Source organism: Carettochelys insculpta, chromosome 9 (genome assembly GCF_033958435.1).
Source record: "Carettochelys insculpta isolate YL-2023 chromosome 9, ASM3395843v1, whole genome shotgun sequence".
Classification (NCBI taxonomy): domain Eukaryota; kingdom Metazoa; phylum Chordata; order Testudines; family Carettochelyidae; genus Carettochelys; species Carettochelys insculpta.
Window position 1 is genome coordinate 55,904,812 of NC_134145.1, and position 23,061 is coordinate 55,927,872.

General features: G+C 42.0%; 1 protein-coding gene across 2 annotated transcripts in view; it reads right to left on the reverse strand.

Annotated features, from left to right (window-relative positions):
* C9H1orf21 (chromosome 9 C1orf21 homolog) overlaps nucleotides 1-23,061 on the reverse strand; it is a 187,135-nt gene that overhangs the window by 14,274 nt on the left and 149,800 nt on the right. For both annotated transcript variants that reach the window (XM_075002625.1, XM_075002626.1), the window contains exons 4-5: nucleotides 7,848-7,924; nucleotides 2,736-2,796 (exon numbers count right to left, since the gene is read on the reverse strand). In XM_075002625.1, coding sequence (XP_074858726.1) covers nucleotides 2,736-2,796; nucleotides 7,848-7,924 — 138 coding nt within the window. The remainder of the gene's footprint in view (nucleotides 1-2,735; nucleotides 2,797-7,847; nucleotides 7,925-23,061) is intronic.

The following is a 23,061-nucleotide window of genomic DNA, read 5'->3' on the forward strand; positions in this document are numbered from 1 at the left end:
AAATTAAAAAATTAACACTAAGTATTTTAAAAAAACCCTTTAATAAACAGTAATGTCTATTTGTTATCATAAGAAGTGAAATATTTGCAGTTCCTCTAAGTTTTCTCTATCATTAGGGCGACCATACCTCCCTGTCCCAAATACGGGACAGGGAGCTATGGGATGGGAAGGGTTGCTCTTCCCGGCTCCACCAAGTCCCAGGGAGCTGGGAAGGAGGCGGTAGCCACTGACCTGCCCCAGTAGCCAAGGGAAAGCGGGTGCTGCCGGCCCACCCCGGGAGCCCAGGGAAGCAGCAGCCCTGGGAGCCCCGGGGAAGCGGCAGGGACACAGCAGCGGCCCACACTCCCCCTGCTTTCCTGAGGCCCGGGAAGTGACTCCCACCAGCAGGGTAAAAGGTCAGCAGGGGAGGGCCCAAATATGGGACAATTAGTCCCTTTTAAAAAAAAAAATACGTAAGGACACCTTTCTGGTGTCCCAAATACAGGACTGCCCACCTAATATGGGATGGATGGTCACCCCATCTATCACCAAAAATAAAATAAGATTTTCAAGGGAATTGCTAACACACATTGCCTGACACAAATATGTGATTTGATTCGAGAGGAATGACACCAGTTTTCAAAAGTACTGTGACCGCTGGCAGAAATGACAGAAATTCACAATCAACCAACATAGTTCTTGTAAAAAATTTTCACATGTGAAAAACAGATTGTGAAAGAGCAACAACTGGTGTCTGTAGAGCAATATTCAATATACTCCCATTCTCTAACATAGAGGTGTGTAAGGTGGGCGTGGGAGGCATGAAATTCCATATGAGGGGTGCAGCACAATCTGCTGCTAGGTATCAGGCTCATTCATCTCATTAAAAGCGTTGAAATAGATTGCTGTTTTTTAGGCTGTTTTATTCATATTTATATACCGATTAATAAAATTTTATGTTTTACATAGTTATGTTCTTACACATGCCAAAAGACATGCTTTTTCATATGAACATAACCAAAATTTCCATTGGTTTGGATTATATTAGAAAGGCTGTGGGGCCCTTCTTATTGCAGGGACGTAAAGTGGACCCCGACATAAAAAGTTTGCTCACCCCTGTACTGTAACACGAGTGCAATTTTTAAGTGTACTTAACTCAGTTTCAACTGGATTCTGAAAGAAGAGAGATTCTATTATATGATGTACCTCATCCCAAATCATTAAGCCTAAAAAGTGCATTCATGAGCATTCAAGTGTATTCATCAGGTAGTGATTTATAGTAGGGGAAAAGGAGTGAGAACCTCTGGCCCCGGAACATGAGTTTCTCACTGACCTGCTGGGTGACCTGGTTAAGTCACTTAGCTTCTCATGCCTCAGTTTCCCATGTATAATATTACTTTAGAGGGATACTATGAGTCTTCATTAATACAATGAAAATTGCTATTAAAATGTTCTCTGAGATTTGCAAAACAGGTTAGGATGATTAATGTGCCTAACTCTCCTACCCTGCTCTGAAAAATCTCCCGTTATTTCTGCTAACTGCTGGTCTGCTGCAGAGAGACTTACACCAGCAGCATGTATTCATAGCTTTTTGTGAGGTTTGTTAGTTTGAAATGCTCATCAATGAACAAACAGACCATCAGCATTATTTTAGGAAAGCTCTGAATACTGGTTCATAATTCTGACAGTAGTATTAGATTTCACATTTTTCCCAAAAAGTTTAAACAAAATTTCAGTACTAGATCACACAAAAATAATAGAAGGTATAAAATCCTGCTTTGCTATTGTGTTTGTTAATTGATCAGAGCCCTCCCTTAATGCCTGTGGTAAATTTAATTTGCCATTCATGATGGCCTTGAATAACTTTTCTAAAATTAGGTTTCCTTCCCACACTGTTCTCATCCTGTAACCTCTTCCCCCTCTCTGTTTCTCATCTCTCCTATGCACAAAAGCATCATTGAGACAACTAAACTCTACAATGGTTTGTGTTAACAAGCAGCAGCTTTAAGTCAAAACTGAGGTACCATCTAGGACTGGTAAAGAATGGACTGTTATATACTAGAAAGTTTACCTGGCATTGCTCTGGTCCTTAACTCAAACAAGTTTTGTTTTTCTTCACTTAAATCTTTGTTCTGGGGTGGGACTGGGGACAAGAGGTTCTGTATGCAGGCTGCCCCAAGGAGAGAGGACAACTGCAGCCCACTCCACCACAACAGCTTTGGGTCAAATGAGAAGTGTCCATGGCTGCTGCCCACTCCACCACAACAGCTTTGGGCCAAAGTGTCCCCCCAGGCTGAGGGACAGAGACACACAGCTAAACAAACACTATGAAATATACAATATATAGCTGTCCCTTTCTCTACTCCTGCTGGCCCAATGGGATTATAGATGTGTTAATCCCAGTCTCTGGCCTCTTGCAGCCCCACTCTACAACATAATTGCTTCCCATTAAATGGAAAGGGAGGGGTCTGGTAGGAGGAACAGTTGATTTTCAGGCACATCCCATTGTCCTAGCAATAACAAAGCCTTATCTTGCTTTAAATTACGCTAAGAGGAAGCTGCATACCACATCTGGTGGTCCTCACTGACCATTTATGGGGAGTTCTTGAACAGACAGACTCACAGAGAGATGGATGGACAGTTTCTAAAATGTATAGTAAATTCTGTGGCTGATTTCCTCCTTCCATGTGGTTAGGATGGGGTCATCTCTTGTATTCTAGTTATTACACAAAAACATTTATGTATTTCATCCTTACCTTTTCAATTTTCTCGTCTAGCATCCTGAAGAATTCCTGTTGGCTTTCGGAGATGTGCATGCTGAAAGACATGAAGGGAGAGTGTCAATACAGGCACAGACTTATCTATTTTCAAATTAATACAGTATTCCAAAATTATTTAAGAGATCCAATCTCAGACTCTGGATTACCACTTGGAAAAGGATGTACTTTGTACTTATGCCAACAATGACAGGAACATCAAATGTCATATGTAACAATGGAAGCCTGCCAACTCAGATGTACTATTTAATTCTGTCAGAAGCTATCTCAGGACTCAGTGGTGCAAGGTACTGAATCAGTAAGAGTCTCAGCAGGCTGAAACTCCCATTAACTGATTGTGAGTTTTGCCAATATAAGGACCGGAAGACTTAGCTCAATGCATGCATGTTACTCCCATTAATGTTATTAGGAATTGTGTGGGTATCTGAATTTCTTAAGCATATTTTCTTTTTGTTAGACAGGCTGCAGGGACTTAATATTCATCTACATACTCCAGAGGCAGAGGCCGAGCTAGCCAAGTAGAGGCCCTTCTGTGTTGAAACTGAAGATTTCTAAGATTACAGAGTGCACCATCACACCAATCAGAGGCCTACAATGTGACACTAAAGCCCATTTTAGATCATTACCTTGAAAGGTCCTTTTGTACAGCCCAGACTTACTAGACAAACTCCATATTAAAGAGGCAGGAATCTGCCGCAAAGCACTTTTTCAGCAGGTTTCACTGCTCTAAGACACTCGGATCATTTACTTCCCACTAACTTCATGGCACCCAGAGGCTTCAGTTTTAATCAAACTGTGCTTTGCATTAGTGTGCCACAATGAACAATACTATTATTAACTATCAGCGAAGTGGTGACAGCATGCTTGTATGTAACAAGACACAACATACAACAGACAAGTCTTGCCCCAAGGAGATCTTACAATCTGAAAATACGGACAGGTGAGGTGGGTAGCTGGCCAGGGGCGGGGAGAAATACATGGCCATTCAGAGGATGGTGCTTCAAAACACCTTTAAAAACAGTATGGGCTGATGATGAGAGTATTTTTACTGATGTAGGTAGGCCTATTTGTGGAGCTCACTGGAAAGTGAGTTTTCAGGTAGGATCTGAATGAAAAAGAGACTCTGTTGGAGTGTCTCGCACATTAGGATAGGGTAGGAACAAAGCATAAAGGAAGAGCAAGAAATGGAAGAGAAGGGCAGATCTTAATGATGGCATCAGACAGTTAAAGAGAACTTGCAATTTGATAGTGCCATTATTTAACATCCATGAAAAGTTGATTCAGCTTGTTAAATTCAACTTTTTGATTTTCCCCAGGTTGAACTTTTTCAGTATGATCCTTTGAGCTGTAATAAGCTAATACTCCACTCAAATGCCTAATGACTTGTTATCACACAACCATATGCGTATGCTGTAACTGCTATCACAAAAAAGCAGCCCTGTAGCACCTTGAGGACTAACAATTTTACTTGTTAGGTAATGAGCCTTTGTGGTTAAAACTCGCTTCATCAGATTCTTGAGAAGAAATCTATCATCAGGATGAGCATAAACAAATCTCTCCTCATGCTGGGATCTTGAATGAAAAATATTTTTAAAAGAGAAGTTCTTAGCTGGAAGATTGAAGTTCACTTGCAATCGAAGTCAATTCATTAAGCAAGAAAGAATTTTAACGAGTTGCTTAAAAATGAATAATGTCAATGTTTTAGAACCAAAGAAAACAGCTTATTCACATCACTATTTCAATAGGGTTACCATATTTGAACTTTCAGAAAAGAGGGAATGTATCTGTAGCAGTATCTACCAATTCATGTTGTGTTAATATTACAGGGGTAGCCATGTTAGTCTGTAGCCACAAAAACAATGAGAAGTCCCGTGGCACCTGATAAACTAACAGATTTTTTGGAGCATAAGCTTTCGTGGACAAGACCCACTTTGTCAGATGCATGACTACAGAATACACGCATCTGACAAAGCGAATCTTTGTCCACGAAAGCTTATGTTCTAAAAATCTGTTAGTCTGTAAGGTGCCACAGGACTTCTTTTTGTTGTATTAATGTACTTTATATGTTATAACACATCAATACAATATGGATGTGTCTACACTCAAAAATAACTTCAAAGTTGCTTACTTCGAAGTACAACTTTGAAGTAAGCAACTTCGAAGTAGAGCATCTACACACATCCTACTTCGACGTTAAACTTCAAAGTAGGGCACTACTCCACTTCTGGGAATGGAGTAAGGACTTTGCAGTTGGGCTACCTACTTCACAGTCAGGGAAAATGTGTGTAGACTCTCTGCTGGCTACTTCAATGTAGCACCTAACGTCAAAGTTAGTTCCTAGTGTAGACATGCCCTGTGAGTTGGTAGATACTGATACAGATTCACTCCCTCTCAGGGGTGTTCTCTTTTTGCAAGTTCAGTTACAGTAACTCAAACTTAAAGTTTGCTTTCAATAACTATTAGACTTATTACATTCTCAACCAGTATTTGGCAAGGCCAAAAACTAATTTCTGTATTTGAGATATAGCACACACACACAGTTTTGGTGTGGACAGATGCATAACTCTGGTAGATCATTTAAAAGATAATATAGCAATTTAGCCCCAGCAAACAACTCAATTGACATGTAAAGTGTGACAGAGACAGCCAGAATGAGCAAACACCCACAACATCCTAGTTATCATAGTACATCTTCTTAGGAGTAAAGAGCATTTGAAATTAATGTCTGCCTCCATAGCTCTCAAAGTGCCAGCTTCCAAGACAATAAGAAAAGACTTTCAAGGCCTACAAAAATGTAATTTTCAAGACGACTATTTAATTACAGGGGGAAAAAATCTTCTGCTATGTGGGTTAGAAGATTACCAGAATACCTCTATCATTAAAAGTCTGTATAAACTGTCACTGTTACAGTTATCTACAGAAGTTTATAACTTGGCAGTAAAATTGCCTTCATGTTGGAGGTGCAATATAGAAAATGCTGACAATGGATACTCTCTGAAACTGTAAAATTACAATAACACCAGGAATAAATATAGCAAAGAGTGAATGAACTTTGGGAAAGAATTAAAAGCATTCGAGGAGCTAAGATGGTACTTGAGTATTTCTCTGCAAGAAAATTCTTTTGACAAACAAATGTCTGGATAAACTTTTTTCTCGATATTTCAGCAAGTGAAATCTGAAACTATCTTCATGTTCATGAAGTTTATAATTTTCACAGTGTGTCACCAGTTAAGAATGAGTTGACAGAGGGGAAAATAATGTATTTAACCTTGGAATCCAGATTTTTTTGTAAAACAAGGATTATTTCTTTCATTTATACTTCTGCAGGTCCTCATACTGAGATTTATAAATGTGAGTAGTTCCAGTTACTTACGGGGCTTAATCATATACATAGAAGATAAATGTTTGAATAAGTCTTTGCAAGATCTGAGCTTTGATTTGTAAATCCAAGGTCTGCTTAATGAAGCAAGAATCTCCATAATTGTACCTATACACATAACTGAACAATTTAAAAAAAAATGCTCAATATCTGTTTCAATTTATAACATTTAGTCCAAGCTTCCCACCCCTCCCCTGCCCCAAACAAACAGCATGAATTCAGTGGAATTACTTCCATAAGTAAAGCTAGTCAATGGGTAAGTGCTGGCAAGATCAGGTCACATTGGATAAATAGTACAGGTTTTACACAGCTAACTAATGCTATATGACAGCAGTATATTTATTTTTGTATAAGGACAACAGAACATATCTATCTTTGTCAAACCATTGTCTTATTTAGATGTATTTATTTTGGTAAGTATGGTTACTGTAGAAACTTTTTAAACTCCTGCTTGAAAACAAAAACAGATCAAGCAAATTACACAGAAAATAAACCTATAATCTCTTCCTGCATCGGATGCAGCTGAACAGATGGCTGATTAAAGTAATTCTTTCCCTTTGAACCAATCTGATAGTCAAACAGCTAACACTGGCAGCCAGAGAGGAAGAGCTGCATTGTGCTCCTATACTACCCAAGCACGTCTTGATATCCATGAATCTGCTTTGAGTCAAGTAAAATACCGAAGTACTGCCTTGTTAAAGGGTATAAATTGTCCCTCTCACCCAAATGAATACTTCTTTCCATTTATCTCTGTTTCAAGTTTATACTGAGCCGTTAGGGCTCTCATATCTAAAAAAGAATAGTGTCTTCCTTTATTGCTTAGACTAGAATAACACATTTCACTATATCATTTCACTGTTAAGTACCAAATCTATAACACCATGAAATCTCTTACTTTTAATTCAGCTGGTGATTCAAATGCAATGGTGATTAGATATGAAACAAATAATTAATATTGCACTAACCCTGTGAGAAGACATAAACATGGCATAGTTTAATGCTGATTTAAAAAGGAAATAATGATAAAGTTTTAATCTAAGGGTTGCATAAACTGACTGCCACATAGAACACCGTCAGCATATGAAAAACATCATCATCATCATCTTAAATGACAGCAATTTAATCTAAATCCCAAATTTGTCATGCTGTTTATCTATCAACTTAAGCCCAAATACTACAGAGAATCTTTGTAAATAACAGCTGGTTAGGGTGTGGGTAATGTTCATTCATTCATTCATATGTGTATAAACAAATGTATCATATGAGGAATATAATGTAGTGAGGTAGCCTGGTAAAGTGTGCTAGGGTAATTCTATTCAAAAAGAGAATAAAAGTTCTGTATCTTTGAAAAATCAAGCCAAGAACAAGGTAAAAAATGGCTAAAGTTCAGTCTCTGACCTATCGATTACCTTTGGAATTGTAAAAAATCTCTCAACGGTAAATCCAATATTAATACAGCTATGCACAGGGACTACAAAGCCTGGCATGCAATGCTTCATCTTGATTTGAGCAGTTCTCAATAGGCCATCCAACCATATAAAAAACGTGAGGGTGGCTGGAATTCTCATCTGTTTTATTTAAGCTAGGTGTGACCCTTTGGTTCTCAGGGAGCTCCCAATGCAGTCTTTAGTTGGGCAAAGTGGGGGAATGTTGGGGGTATTGTTTTAATATAGTAAGTGTTCATTTCTAGTAGATTAAGAAGTGTAACTTACTTTGCTCTCGGTTGATGTACTAATCCTGGGACCTCTTTGTTAGACTTAAGTCTTACATTTGAACTGGCACTTTTTTCCTGAAACACACAGAAACACATGTAAGCATTTAACAAACAAATTGTCTCCTTATTTGACATCAGAATGTTATCTTTAGCACAGAGAAGCCAGCCTCTCCAAATGGATTTGTAAAAATTCAGGTATTTCTAAACATTAAACATAAGGGAACCATATTAAAACAAAAAAAATAACTTTAAGGAAATCTGTAATTTTCCTGTAATAGTACAGCTACCTGCCCACAGCTACTGTGCTAAAAATGGCAAACAGGGAGCTGAAGACTCAGTCACCTTCAGTGGTAAGCAGGGTTGCCCTCATATCAGTCAGCAGCCCAATGGTTTGGCTTCTCACCTTCACACAGAATTTGCCAAAGATGGGAATCCTTTGTGTTCAGTTTAAGCTTTTTCACACTTTCAGTGGAAAAACTGTAGCAACGCTAAATGGCTCGGTATATTTTAATAGAACTTTGTATTCCTACTTATCTTGGTCTCACCCTGTACTACCCTGTATATTTTTAACAGGCCACAGACTTTTTAGATTTGTTATTTTATATGCTACTTTCTACCTTCGTATTATCCTTTATATTGGTTATTTTATATTCATAAGACACTTTGTACTGGATTCCATATTGTACCTAAAACTCCATTTTACTCTTGTGAGCCTGTAACATTTGTGCTGTCTGTGAGAATGGGTGTGTGTGAGAGCCACCTAGAAGTGTGAATGTGGATGCTTAAAGAGTTACTCTCTGGAGCCAGCCTGTCTGGACAACAAAGACGTGGAGGCTGAAGAACAATAAGAAATGGATTCTACAGCAGTGACCCACCCAGAATCCCCATCAATCAGCATTGACAACTATACGTTAGAGGTTGTCCACGAGTTTGTTTACCTAGGATCCACCATCACTGACACCCTGTCGTTGGACACTGAGCTAAACAGGAGGATCGGAAAAGCAGCCACAACTCTGTCCAGACTCAGCAAGAGAGTGTGGAATAACAACAAGCTGTACACTCACACCAAAATGCAATTCTACAGAGCCTGCATCCTCAGCACCCTCCTTTATGGCAGCGAGACTTGGACCCTGTATGCCCGCCAGGAAAAGAGGCTGAACGTCTTCCACTTGCGCTGCCTCAGGCGCATCCTTGGAATATCACGGAAGGACAGAGTGACCAACACTGCCATCCTCGAGCAAGCTGGAATCTCAACCATGCACACCCTCCTCAGGCAGCGTCGACTCCGCTGGCTTGGCCACGTCCACAGGATGAACGATGGAAGGATTCCAAAAGACATCTTGTACGGTGAGCTAGCCTCTGGCAAAAGACCTCCCGGACGCCCCCACTTGCGTTACAAAGATGTCTGCAAGAGAGACCTCACAGAGGTAGACATCGAGCTGGACAACTGGGAAGATCTAGCAGACGACCACAGCAGATGGAGGCAGGGGTTACACAAGGGCCTTCAGAAGGGCGAGATGAAGATCAGACAGCTAGCAGAGGAGAAGCGAGCGCACAGAAAGCACAATAAGGACTTGCCAGACACCCACTACATCTGCAAGAGATGCAGCAAGGACTGTCACTCTCGTGTGGGTCTTTATAGTCACAGACACTGTAAATGAAGTCCTCAATTGAAACTTTAAAGGGCATGATCCATAGTCTATGCAGACTGAAGGATGCCTACTACTAAGTGACCCACCCAGAGCAGAAGATTAAGTCCCATCTGTAAGTGATGAGTCACACTGAAACCTGGCAGTGGGAAAGGATCAAACCCATCTGCCATTGACTGGTGACTCATCGTGCCTGGGGCAGTGGGACAGAACCAGAATTGTGGACTAAAAGCTGTAAAAGATGTGTGCACCACTACAGAGCTGAGTTCCTCTTCTGGCCTTGTCAACAACAGAACCTGGCTCCATGCTCACATCTAATCCATCTGGTCAATTGATTACAGTGAGCAACCTTTGGTAACTATAAGCAACCACAAGATGTACGTACATATGTACGTACGTACATACGCACGTACGTGTGTGTGTGTGTGTGTGTGTGTGCGCGCGCGCGCCTCTGAGTGAACTATATATATTATCAAAACAAAAAACAGTCAAGTAGCACTTTAAAGACTAGCAAAATAATTTATTAGGTGAGCTTTCGTGGGACAGACTCACTTCTCCAGACCATAGCCATACCAGAAGAAAGTGCTACTTGACTGTTTTTTGTTTTGATAGTTTATAGACTAGCACAGCTCCCTCTGTTACTATATATATTATATGCATATAATATAATGGTACTGCATTCTCAATAAATGCGGAGTTCTTGCCTTGTCCCTTTAAAAAGATCCTGTGTACTTCTTATAAGTATGACAAAATATGATCAAGATGGGTCCTGGCATCAGATGACCTAAACACATGTGCTTGGGGTGACTCCGAGCCCTTCCTACTGGCTGGTTAATAGGAAAAAATGTGCAGATCATTGTACTTATCAATGACCATCAACTTTATGAAATGCCTGAATGTCCAGCAAATTAGTACTTCGTATTTCTAACTTCAAATACAGGATTGATACATGCCCACAGATAGACTATACACATTCAGCAGACTATAACTTTTTGAATTATATCTCACAATTTATATTTTGCAAACATCTTCCAATTATGCACATTCACATTCATACAGGTATTTCCAAAAAGAAAATGAAATGTACCATCACGCACACCTCATAATGAAAACAGAAGTCGAATACTGCAATCTCCACTTTCTCAACACTCATACATCACACCTCATTTTATGCTACTTCTTAAACTCTTCACATGGATACACATTATGTCTCTGCCAGATGTCATTCCTATCACCAATGCAAAACTTTAGTAAAAGAAAGGAGAGCTGTGATATGCAGCCTTATTCTCATTTCATGCAGAGATGAACTGCTTCAGTGTAAATTACAACTTTCCTTGTTTACCTTTAGGATTTGCCCTAGATTAGCTACATATGTGGCTGGAATGGGACAATTCCCACTACTAACAAGGCCTCAGTTGCCTTCTATGGAGAAACTTTTTGTTCACAAAGAGCAAATAAAAGACCTGATTAAAATAATTTGCATTTCTGTAGACTTCTGTTCACAGATCTCAAAGCAGCATACAAAAAATACAGTATATATTCATTCATAAACCACTTTTTTTGTTGTTGTTTTTGTTAAAAAAGCGAACCAAAGAATGATGGTCATCTTACAAATGGGTCGGTCATATTGGCTTCCAGACTGTCAGGATAAGCCGCTGGTGTGACAAGGTGTTTTGTTTACCTGGAGCGTCGGATGCAAAGATCCCCTTAATAACCCATTGCTGTAATTCACTTTTCCTGGCCAGTGGGAACACTAGGAAGCAGTGCAGGCTGAGGGACATGCTGGCTGCCAGCAGTTGGCCAGGAGCAGTGAGTTGCAGACAGTGGGAGCTGCAGGCCTCCGTGACTGCTGATGCTTCGGGTAAACAAAACATCCCAGTGCACAAGCAGCTTACCTTGATGGGCTGCAATACCAAGTTGCCAAGCACTGAAACATAGGATTGGCTTATGAGTCAGAGCAATTATCCATTTTGACTATTCATAGAGGGGTTTGCTTAAACGAATGGGCTAATGAGTATGTATATACAGTAATTAATGTAGCTGCCAGTGTCCTGGACATATTTTTATATACTACAAAATGGACATCAATTAATAAATGTCATTATTTTAATTGAATGAGTATGTTTCTTCTTGCCTCCACTCTCCATCTGTTGCTCAGCTAGAGTAATGGGCAGAATAAAAGGAATAATTTAAAAAAAAACAAACAAACAAACAAAAACAGAAAACAAATAAAAATTGAGCCCAATTCATTCTTGTAAGGTTCTGTCTTAAGCTGGCTCATCACTAGGTTTATAGCTATTATTTACAAGCAGTAATATTTTGTAATTTAGGATTTTGTAAAAATAGATTTTCAGAAATATTCTACAAAGCATAAACATAAATCAAATATTTCTCATCATTTCAATGACAAATTAATTCAGTACTAAATAATTGTCTAGATTTTAATCTACTATATATATATATTTTAGAAACGTTGTGTGTCTGTCCATCTTTGAGTCTGGTTTGTTCAAGAACGCCTCCTAAACAGCAAGAGATAGGACCACCAAATCTGGCATGCAGATACACTTACCCTAACTCAAAGCAAGGTCAGGGTTTGGATGTGCCAGAACAATGGGATGTACCTGGAATTTGATTATCTTTCATAAAATGGAAAGGAGGGGTCTGGTGGGAGGGACAGCTGTACCACACAATGACCACATGGGGCAGCAAGGGGCCAGAGATGGGGACTAGGACAGCTGTAACTCCACATGTCTGAGGTGGACAATGGGACAGCTAGCTATCTAGTACGTATTTCAGAAAGTTTGTCTGTTTGTCCCCAGCCAGGGTATATATATTCATCCCCCAGCTGCAGCAGCCATGGACAGGCACTTCTCACCTTACCCCAGCTTCTGTGGTGAGAGAGGACTAAGCCTGTCCTCTCGTCCCAGGGTAGCTTGCATTGTGAATCCCTCATCCCCAGCCCCACCACAGAACAATGATTTAAGTGAAGAAAAACAAAAGTTATTTGCATTCTACTAACAAATAAAACCAACCAAAACTTACCAGTGATTTGGACCCATCAAGCTATGTATTTGGTGAGCCTATGTATCTACGCAGTACTCCTCTCCTCCCTTTCTTCTCATTGTTATTCCTGTTGCTAAACCCCTCACCCACATAAAAAAACATATTGGTCTGCCCTCTCCTCCAAGGTTCCAGCCCAGGGCCCTCAGGCAGTGTAACAGATGGGGTTCTCTCTGCTTCAGTCTGGCAGTTTCTTCCCTGGGCCACTTCTACAAATGCTTCCTCTCAGTTTCTTTTCTCTGGTGCCTGAACAAGTCTGTCCTACTCCTCCACAGCACTCTGTCTCCCTCACAGTCCTCAGCTCTCACCCAGTGCACCTCTTCACATTCAGACCTTAGACTCATTCACTGCCTGCAGGGAGACCTTTAAACAACCCCCCGCAGGCCTTAAAGGACTGCTGATTCTCTGATTAGCCTGATGCTTCTGGCAAGCTCTTTATTGGTCCCAGGTGCCCGCTTGACTGTAATACACTAGGCTCAGCCCTCATGATGCATGGAAAAGGAAACTTGTTTACCCAGAGCCCAGCATCTCTGCCGTCCATTAGCATGAGGCAGCCAGCTGGTCTGGGTCTGTCACAGGTTGAATATGGCATATCTGAATGCAAAAGAAATGAACACACTTTTAACAAGTTTAAAGTAAACTTTAATAGGGATCTTGGCTCCCACTCCTTCACTGCCTCCTTCCAAGGTCATGCACTCTGTAAGGATGTGGCAAATCTACAACATTGTAGCTACTCCCATACTGTCCCTTACAATATGTATTTTTTAAAGCAAAGACTTAGATGCCTGAATATTTATACTAAATATTCAACAATAAAACACCTCAGATATTTTCTGTTTTACTTCCAGGATATCTCTCTTCATTATGTCGCAATTTGTCACAATCAAGGTAAAGCAGTCATCAAATTAAAATGATTTCATTTGATACATTTCTTAATTATCATTAGCTCCACCAAAAGGATATGCTATACCACAGTTTCTGGGTACTAACAGATGGCAAAGACTGCACTGCCAGATGCTATTAGCACTGGGGCAGCCACTAGTGCTATGTTCATTAAATGTCTGTCAGTGTTTCCATTACAAACCAAGACATTTATTAACCATTTTAAATATTCCTTCTCTGCAGAACTTTCGAGTGTAAAGAGTCAAGTCAGAAGCAGGCTCTCATCCAACCCCTCTCCCTCCACGCACGATTTTCCACAGTTTTGTAAAAGTTCCTTTGGTTCATTATTTTTTTTAGGGAACATAATTAAGAAAAATAGAGAGCTGAGTTTTAAACTCAAACAGTAACTAGGGGACCATCCTGCTAGTATAGACTGCTGAACAATTAATGCTTAGTAATGTGAGCTGTCCCCATGAGACTATTTCTTGGAGTAAAGGGACTCAGATGCATGTCTGCAGATCCCCATCTTGCAAAATTTAAGCGCATGCATGATATCGATCTTTTAACGTGGGGTGGAGAACCTTTTTTGGGTTGGGGACTACTGACCTGCAAAAAAAAAAAAAATTTAGGGGCCAGACACCAAGTGGGACCCAAAACCTACCAACCAACCAATCAAAATCCCCTCACTGACTTGGCCCCCCAGAGAGAAAGAGGAAAACAAAGAGATACTCACTTTACTCCCCTCAAGCCCCACAGAGAGATGGGATCTGAGGCTCAGGGCTTACTCCCAGGGCTAGATTAACACTTCTGGAGATGCAAGTTAATAGATTTTGTGGGACCCCTTAGGTTCTGGGGTGGATCCAAAAACAAGGGGTTCAGTGTGTGGGAAGGGTTTGGGCAGGTGTGTAGCAGGCTGGGGACATGATGTCTAGGTGGGAGTGGGGCACAGGAATATGGCCCCTATCTGGTGCACCTCCCAGGGTGGGGAGTGCAGCAGGCTCCATGCCACCCTGTGCTTGGCACCACCAGCCCCTTTCCCCCTGTCACTCCCATTGACTGTGATTACCGGCCAGTGGGACCAACAGGGCTGCAAGTGAATACAGGGATGAAGCTTCCCTGCTCTGCTATCCTCTGCAGATGGGTAGGGGGAGTGGCAGCACACAGAGGTGCTTCCTCCCCTTGCCAGACAGACCTGGAGGCAGCCTGTCTTGTCTTGATCTAGCCTGTGATGTTCAGGGATCCCCTCTGCCCCTGCCAACAGCAGAGCATGCCAGAGCTGGCACTTCATCCACGTTGAGGGTGAAGGGAAGTGCTGAGCTGGGGCAGGTGGTTATGGTGCTGGTTCTGTCTGGAGTGTGGGCTCTGGACTGGGGCAGGGGATGAGGTGTTTGGGGTGCTGGGGGGCATCACGCTGGGTCCAAAGTCTTCAGAGTGTGAGAAGGGGCTCGGGGCTGAGGTTCAAGGAGAGAGAGAGGTGCAGGCTTTGGAAGGGAGTTAGAGTGAGAGGGGGTTCCAACCTGGGGCAGAGAGTTGGGATGCAGGAAGAGGCTTGGGGTACTGGCTCCTGCTGGCAGCACTTATCTCAGGTGGCTCTCAGAAGCAGCTGGCACATCTGACTCCTAGGCAGAGGGGCCAGGGAGCTCTACATGGTGGCCCCACCCACTGTTTCCATTGGCCATGGTTCCCAGATAATGGGAGCTGTGGAGCCAGCACTCAGGGCAGGAGCAGTGCATGGAGCCTCCATAGCTGCCCCTGCACCAAACAGCCAAACATGCAGGCCACTTCTAAAAACTGTGCAGAGCCAGGGCAGGCAGAGAGCTTGTTTTAGCAGTGCTGACCAGGGCTGCTAGGGTTCCTCTTTTTACTGGTCTAAAACCAGATGTCTGGCAACCCTATTATTAGATTCCACCTAAATTCCCTTGTTTTATACATGAACAATTATTTGTTCTTTTAATTAAGTTACCACTTTGCTCCCAGTCTGCACAGGGTAAATAAGGCCACATTCTTCATTTCATAGAATTATGGCAACACAAAGCATTTAATCATATTAGCTCACTAGCGGGCTATAACTTTACAGTGAAGGTTTGAACATGTGACAGTGCACTTCAAAGCTTCAGCAGGTGGTCAGAGGTATACCATAAAAACATGTATCAGCTTCCATAATGTACCAGAACAAATCACATGACATCACCACTACATGTGGCATATGTGTTTGTTTACAAACACACACGATTATAATGTGCATATTTCATGGCTTCCATTTTGGCCAACATCAGAGACTAAACTCCAGAGTTGAAAGCTTGAGTTATATGTAACATATAACATATATGACCTACAGCAGGGGTGGACAACAATTTTAGATGGGTGAGGAGCATTCCATGATTTTGGTGAGTGGTCAGGGGCCACACTTTTTACAGAGCAGGGGCAGGGTCTGGGATGGAGATTGGGTGCAGAAGGCAATTCATGGTGGGGGAGTGGAGTACAGGAGACAGTGGGAGGTCTGAGAGTGAGTTTGGATGATGGAGGGGGTTGTGACCTGGGGCTGGGTATTGGGGTGCGGGGCCCAGGAGAAGAGTCTGGCATGGGGGAAGGGTATAAGAGGGGGTGCACGGTCAGGGAGGGAGTGGGGGTGTGGTGTCAGAAGCAGGCTCTGGCCTGAAGGCACTGACCTAAGCAGCTCCTGGTCAGCAGCACTCCCAGGCAGTCTTCCCTGACTGCCCAAAAGCCTCAGCACAATGGCTGTTCGATGTGACTCTCTGCACTCGGGGGGAAGGGCTTCCTGCTCCCATCCCCAGCAAAATCTCTCAGCTCCTATTGGTTAGAAACTGGACCTAACCACATTAATCACACCCATCAGGGGCTCATTCATCTGTGCATTTACTAATATAATATATGCCATCATGTGCCAGGCAACACCTCTCTGCCATATACATTGGCCAAACTGGACAATCTCTAAATGAGAATAAATGGACACAAATCAGGAATGGTAACATACAAAAACCTGTAGAAACACACTTCAAACTTCAATCTCCCTGGTCACACAGTAACAAAAAACACACTTCAATCTCCCTGGTCACCCATCCTTCAAAAAAACAGACTCCGAAGAGAAATGGCAGAGCTGCAATTCCTTTGCAAATTTTATACCATCAACCAACGATTTAAGCAGTTTCTCCTCTCTGGGTGTTCACACCTCCACATTAAGCTGCTGGAAAAGGGTCAAATCCTCCCTGGCTCAATTGACCTCTTCAACTCTGGCCTTCCCCTTGATTGAGACTCCTTCCCTTTCATGAACCTGTATAATTAGACTAGTCCTGGGATTCTCCACAAAAGCTTACACTCCAGAATATCTGTTAATCTAGAAGGTGCCACAGGACTTCTCGTTGTTTTTGCAGGTACAGACTAACAAGGTTACCACCCAGGGGATACACAGATTACTGGTTACACTATTTCAATTTTAAGTAAGACCTTCAACATCCTTCTGCCATCAGCAAAAGCTAATGAAAAATGCCAGCAACACAACAAAGTCCACAGCCTCCCTATTATATATATCAGACTATGATAGTTTGACCATGTGGACTCAGTCACGTAGACTCTTGTACACATAACCATGATGTAATCAATAGACTCTGGCACTGTTCCATGACTGACTCATGTGTTGCCCTAGGTTGATAGAAAATACAGCTTGCAACCTGTCACTGAAGCTAAATTTTAAAGAGTACATCATAACTGAGGCACTTGAAGCAACAATGCTGTCTGGCCTATTAATTTAACACTGCTGCCTGCAGCACCTCCATCCTTTAAACTAAAGTTTTAAAAACACAGTTTATATTCATGTACACTCATCCCTCACTATACGAGCACAACTGGTTCCCAACTTTCTGCTCGTAGGGGAAAACTCGTAAAAGGGACACTAAATTACCATTAAAATAGATGTAAAAGTCTCTGATTGGTCCCTAGTGCTCCTAATTGGGGGAAGGAGTGACAGCATGCAGCTTGTAAAGTAAGTGAACCTTGTAGGGGTGGTGGGGGTGCAGTGGGCTGGGGAGTTCTGGGGCCTGGGTGGGTGCTGGGAGTGGGTGGGGCTGGGGGGATGTGCGGGGAGGTGTGGGCCAGGGGTGTTGGGAGCAGGCCAGGTGGGGCTGCGGGTTTCCCCCTACCCTGACCAGGGATGCTGCGGCTGGCTCCACTCCAGCCACAGGGCTGCGGGTTTTCCCATGTCCCAGCCACAGACCCCGCGGCTGGCTTGTATAAGTGGGGGAAGTTCACTCTTTTAATGAACAAAGGTATGGATCTATGTCCCTTGTTTTAGCGAGTACTCGTAAGCTGAGTACTCGTTAAACAAGGGATGAGGGTAGTGTGTATTAAAAATGCGCACACACACTACTGGGCTGAAATTTGTACTACAAGTAAAGAATGAGCCAATGGTTAAATGAGCCATTTAACAAACAGGAAACATATTGACAATGTTTATTAGACTATGGCCTTGTGTGTCTTTTTATCCAGATGAAATACAAGAATGCACTGAACACATTAAAAACAAAACCCAAAACATCTCTTTGTTAAAGAGACAGGAAATCAGACTGAAGAAGACAGTTAATAAGGCAGACTGCTCTTGAAAAGGATAGGAACCTACAACCTATTATTTGGTAACTTCAAGCTTTATTCAAACATCTTCGAAATAAAAGCTTCTTAACAATTACTGGTCCACTTCGGTAAAAAAAATTATGTGAATCCAAATCTCTAGTCTTTATTCAGTCCTGAAAATGGAGAGAGCAGGTGTGTGTGGAGGGATGGGGGATGGGGGACAGGAGAGGGGCTGGAGGGAGAGATGGAAATTTTCCTTAAGCAAAGCATGCAGGATTTTCCCCAATAATTCTTTGACCTGCTACAGCACATTTGGATTGGCTCAAAGCATTTTACAAATGTTAAGAAATTAAACCCTTGTGAGGTAAATTTTATTATTTCCACGCCACCACTGAGGAAACAGAAGCAGAAATGTTGACAGACTGGCCTTCTGAGCAAATAAGTAGTTTACTTGCTAAGCCGTGGTAAAAATACATGTAGAACTATGGGTTTGTTTTTTTGAAATCAGGTCCCAGCCACCCAAGATCATAAAGCAAGTATGTGTAAAGGCTGGGAACAGAACCCGGATTTCTCAGTGGAGAGTCCTGTGCTTTAACCACTAGGACTCTCAGCTCCAATTCCAGTTAGTGAGAGCAGCAGCTACTCAGTTCTTCTAATAATAATGGCCTATATTTTTCTTGACTGAAGTTTTTAAAAATTAAAAATAAAAACTAGCTTCTGTTTAACTTCAGCTTGCTGCTCTCAGGAAAAAAACAAACAGCTGAGCCAGTGCAAAGCCAGCCAGGTGGTAATCTTAACAGAAACTAAACAGCTTCGGATCAGATGTCACTGAAGAGGACAGTGGAAGATAAGTACATGGAGGACGGCAGGGTGGCAGTCTGTATGGTGCCAAACCTGCAGATGAAACAAGTGTTATTACCGTGATTATAAGAGCCAAACTCCATATGTTTAAAAAGGTCAAATAAGACCTTGTCAGAGGTCTGGTTTGTAAGTTTGCTTTGCCCGTGCATAAACAACCAGACACATTGTATTCAAACCACTGACTTTTGTTTTCAGACAGCATTCCAAACTGAAACATAGGCTAGGACTAATGCTTCTCCAACATACTCACAAAAACTTAAAATGTTAGAAAAAGGAAAAACCGTGATCTACAGTCACTATTTATTTCCATGGTTTGAATTCTAACTTTGAAATATATGGTTGTGTACAGTTAATTAAACAAGCACCAACAGAATGTACAACTGATATTTGATCAATTGCCCGAGAATAACACATTTATCCAGGGTCTAACCAGGTAGATGCTATTTTATCATTGGTTTTTGCTGAGGTCCATGTGGCCCAAGCTTCCCATGATCTTCACCTGCCTCTCACTTGATAATTTTGTTCTTTTTGCCCAGTTTTTCTCTGCAATTCTTCTTTTGTGATCTTCCACACTTACAGTCCTCAGAGGGATAGCCATGTTAGTCTGTAGCTTAACAAATAGTCCTGTAGTGCCTTACAGGCTAACAAATTTATTAGGTCATGAGCTTTCATGGGTAAGACCCACTTATTCAGATGAAAAATGGAGTAGAAAAACAGAATTCAGAGTTCATATAGCAGAGGGGGAACCTGGGGGGCGAGTGGAGGGAAATAAAAAAGGTTGCCCATTGATAGTGAGACCAGTTGATAAAGCATGCATTTTTAATTTTTTATATTCATGGAACTCATGGAAGACAGGAGATGTTCCAGAGGACTGGAAAAGGGCAAATATAGTGTCACTGTATAAAAAGGGAACTAAGGACAACTCATTATAGACCAGTCATCTTAACTTCAGTACCTGGAAAGATAATGCAGCAAATAATTAAGCAATCAACTTGCAAACACTTGGAAGATAATAACGTAATAAGTAACAGCAAAGATTTGTCAAGAACAACCTAACTGCTTGCTTTGACTGGGCAACAAGCCGTGTGGATGCGGGGGAAGCACAGATTTTAGCATATCTTGACTTTAGTAAGGCTGTCTTGCATAACCTTCTTGTAAATGTATTAGGGAATTACAACCTCAATGGTATTAGTATAAGGTGTGTGCAAAACTGGTTGGAAAACTGTTCCCAGAGAGCAGTCATCAAGGGTTCACAGTCATTCTGGAAGGGCACAAGGAGTGGGGTCCCACAGGAATCAGTTCTGGGTCCAGTTCTGTTCATTATCATTATGAGTGATTTAGATAATTGCATAGTAACTACACTTATAGTTTGCAGATAATATCAAGATGGGAGAGGCTGCAAGTACGTGGAAGGATAAGATTAAAATTAAAAATGATCTGGACAAACAGAAGAAATGGTTGGAAGTAATTAAGATGAAATTCAGTAAGACAAATGCAAAGTACTTCACTTAAGAAGGAACAATCAGTTCACTGTTGCAAAGAAACAAACAAACATCATTCTGAGATGTACTAGTAGAATTGTTATAAGCAAGACACGAGAAGTAATTCTTGGCTCTTTTCTGTGTTCTCTTCTGGTTTTGACTGAGTACAGTGTCCAGTTCTGGGTCTCACATTTCAGCAAAGATTTGGACAAAGTCCAGAGAAGACCAACAAAAATGGTTAAAGTTCTAGAACGCATGATTTAGGAGGGAAGACTGAAAAAATGTGGTGTGTTCAGTCTGCAGCAGAAAAGACAGAGAGGACACGAGAACCATTTATAAGTACACAGAAGGTTGCTTCAAGAAGGAGGAAGAAAAATGTTCTTGGACTCTGATGATAGGACAAGGAGCAGTGGGATTACATTGCAACAAGGATGGTTTAGGCTGGTCAAGAGGAAAAATTTTCTAACTATCAAGTTAGTATCAAGTACCGAAATAAATTACTTCAGAAGGTTGTTGCATCTCGATCACTGGAAGTTTTTAAGAGTAAGATAGACAAACATATGTCTGGGATGGTCTAGATCAGGGGTCTGCAACCAAAATAGCAAGAGGAGTCATTTTTTTCAAATTCAGTTACAAAATCAATACTTCAAAAGCCGCAATTCATGTGAATACGAGACAGTCCTTAATACATCAAGCCATACTTTTTGTAACCCTGATTTTATGAACAGTACACACACAATCATCTGTACCAGTTAGAAAGTTTAAGTTACCTTCACCCCTGCATTGGAGAGCAAATGAGGACAAGGAAAACACTGCATCTGGGAATAGGCTCGTGAACAGGGAGAAGCAATGTTTGCATCAAATCTCCCCCTCCCCCCACCTTCCCAGGTTCTACCCTCTCTGTCCCCAAACCTGTCCCCTCATCTTCAGGCTTTACGAACCTCAGCCCCCAAATCTATCCTCCTACTTGCAAGCCTTACCTTCCATCCTACAAACCCAGCCCCCCTCGCCCCCAGGCTTAAGCCCTCTGAGTCCCAAACTCACCCACCCACCCTCAGGATTAACCCGCATGAGGCCCAAACTAGCCTTGGGTATAACTCATCCATGGCGCTGGCTAAGGAGCCTACGGCAGGTGGCCATGTGTGTCCTACAGAAGGAAGACTGGTGTGGAAGTGTTCCACTTGTGGAGGTGAGCTGAGCCATGCCCACTGTAGAGGTGTGGCCACTTGAGTAGCAGGTAAGTGAGGAGATCTCTATGGCTCCCTGCCCTGCTGCCGCTGAAATAATGGAACTAAATTAGTTGGTTTAACAGTTGGATCACTCTTGCTGCCCTTCTGGCCACTAAACCAACTAAATTGAGTTCTACTGTTCCAGCAGCAGCAGGGGAGGGAGCCACAGAGGAATAAGAGGTGGCAGCATCCAGAGCTGCAAATGACTCCTTAAAGAACCGCATGGTTGCCAACCCCTGGTTTAGATAATAGTCAGTCCACAAGCAGTGATGTCCAATAGGATTTTCCCAATCACCATCCCCAAATCAGGCACCAGCTGTCTCCCCGTCCCACTACTGGTGACTCACCAAAGTTGCTGTGGCAAGAGACGCATGCCACCCCCCCGCAAACTGCCAGGCCTCACAGCTGGAAATGTGCCAACCCCTGCCCTCAACTGCTGGGCACTACAGCTGGAAACTGCTTTGGGCCTGCGGTTGGAGTGGCACTAGTTGCACCAGCCATTGCTGCCATGTGTTTTTCCCAGAAAGTGGTGGGGCATGGGCATGAAGAGAGCACACCATCTGCTATGCTGTGGAGGAGGAAAAGGCTAACAGTTCAAATCAAGGAGGGTTACAAGCATAAGGAACGGTACAGAAGAAAGTGCAAAGATACTGTGGAAGGAGTGAAATAATTGGGTGGATGAGACTGGCATCGCTTGCAGAGGGGAGGAGGAGCACGATGTAGGAAGGTAAGAGACAAGAAATAAGGAGAGAGAGCATTATGAAGAGCAATGAAGAGGATAACAAGAAGTCTGACCTGACATAGCGGAAGATGGATATAGAAGACGAAGGATAGCAAAAAAAGGTGAAGTCAAAGTAATGGGCAAGAAAGAATTTTGATGAATTTTGTACAGATTAAAGAAGGGTACCTGACAAGCTACTGAGGAGGAGTACTTGCAGTAATATCAGCCAATGGATATCTCACAAAAATTAATTTAATAGGATGCTTACTTAATTTTTAAGCTATTAAGGGTCTGGACAATAGTTTTAGCTGACTGCAGAGAACAAATTAGATTTCAGAAGTGTAACGGAGAGGAAATTGTATGATTTGGACATGCTGGTTATATGAAGCAAGACAAAGAGGAATGAGTCTACGATAAGTCTTTGGGACAGGATGGGATGGAGAAACTGTCAGCTGTAACAGATTGATATGAGAAGAGCAAGAAGACCTGGAATTAAGTTTTGGTGGTGAGACACCCAAGAAATGTTAGAGGAACAGGTTGAGATGCAATATTGAATCAATGTGGGCAAGACTGGAGCAGAGAGGTAAGCACATGAGTAGTTGACATGAAGATGGTAACTGAAGCCATGTGATTAGATGAACTTACACAACAAGGATATAAATGCCTTAGGAAGAAGAGGGGGACCAACAACATACCACTGTGGAAACTTTTATTTGCACATACGAATCCTACCCTTTAGGATCCT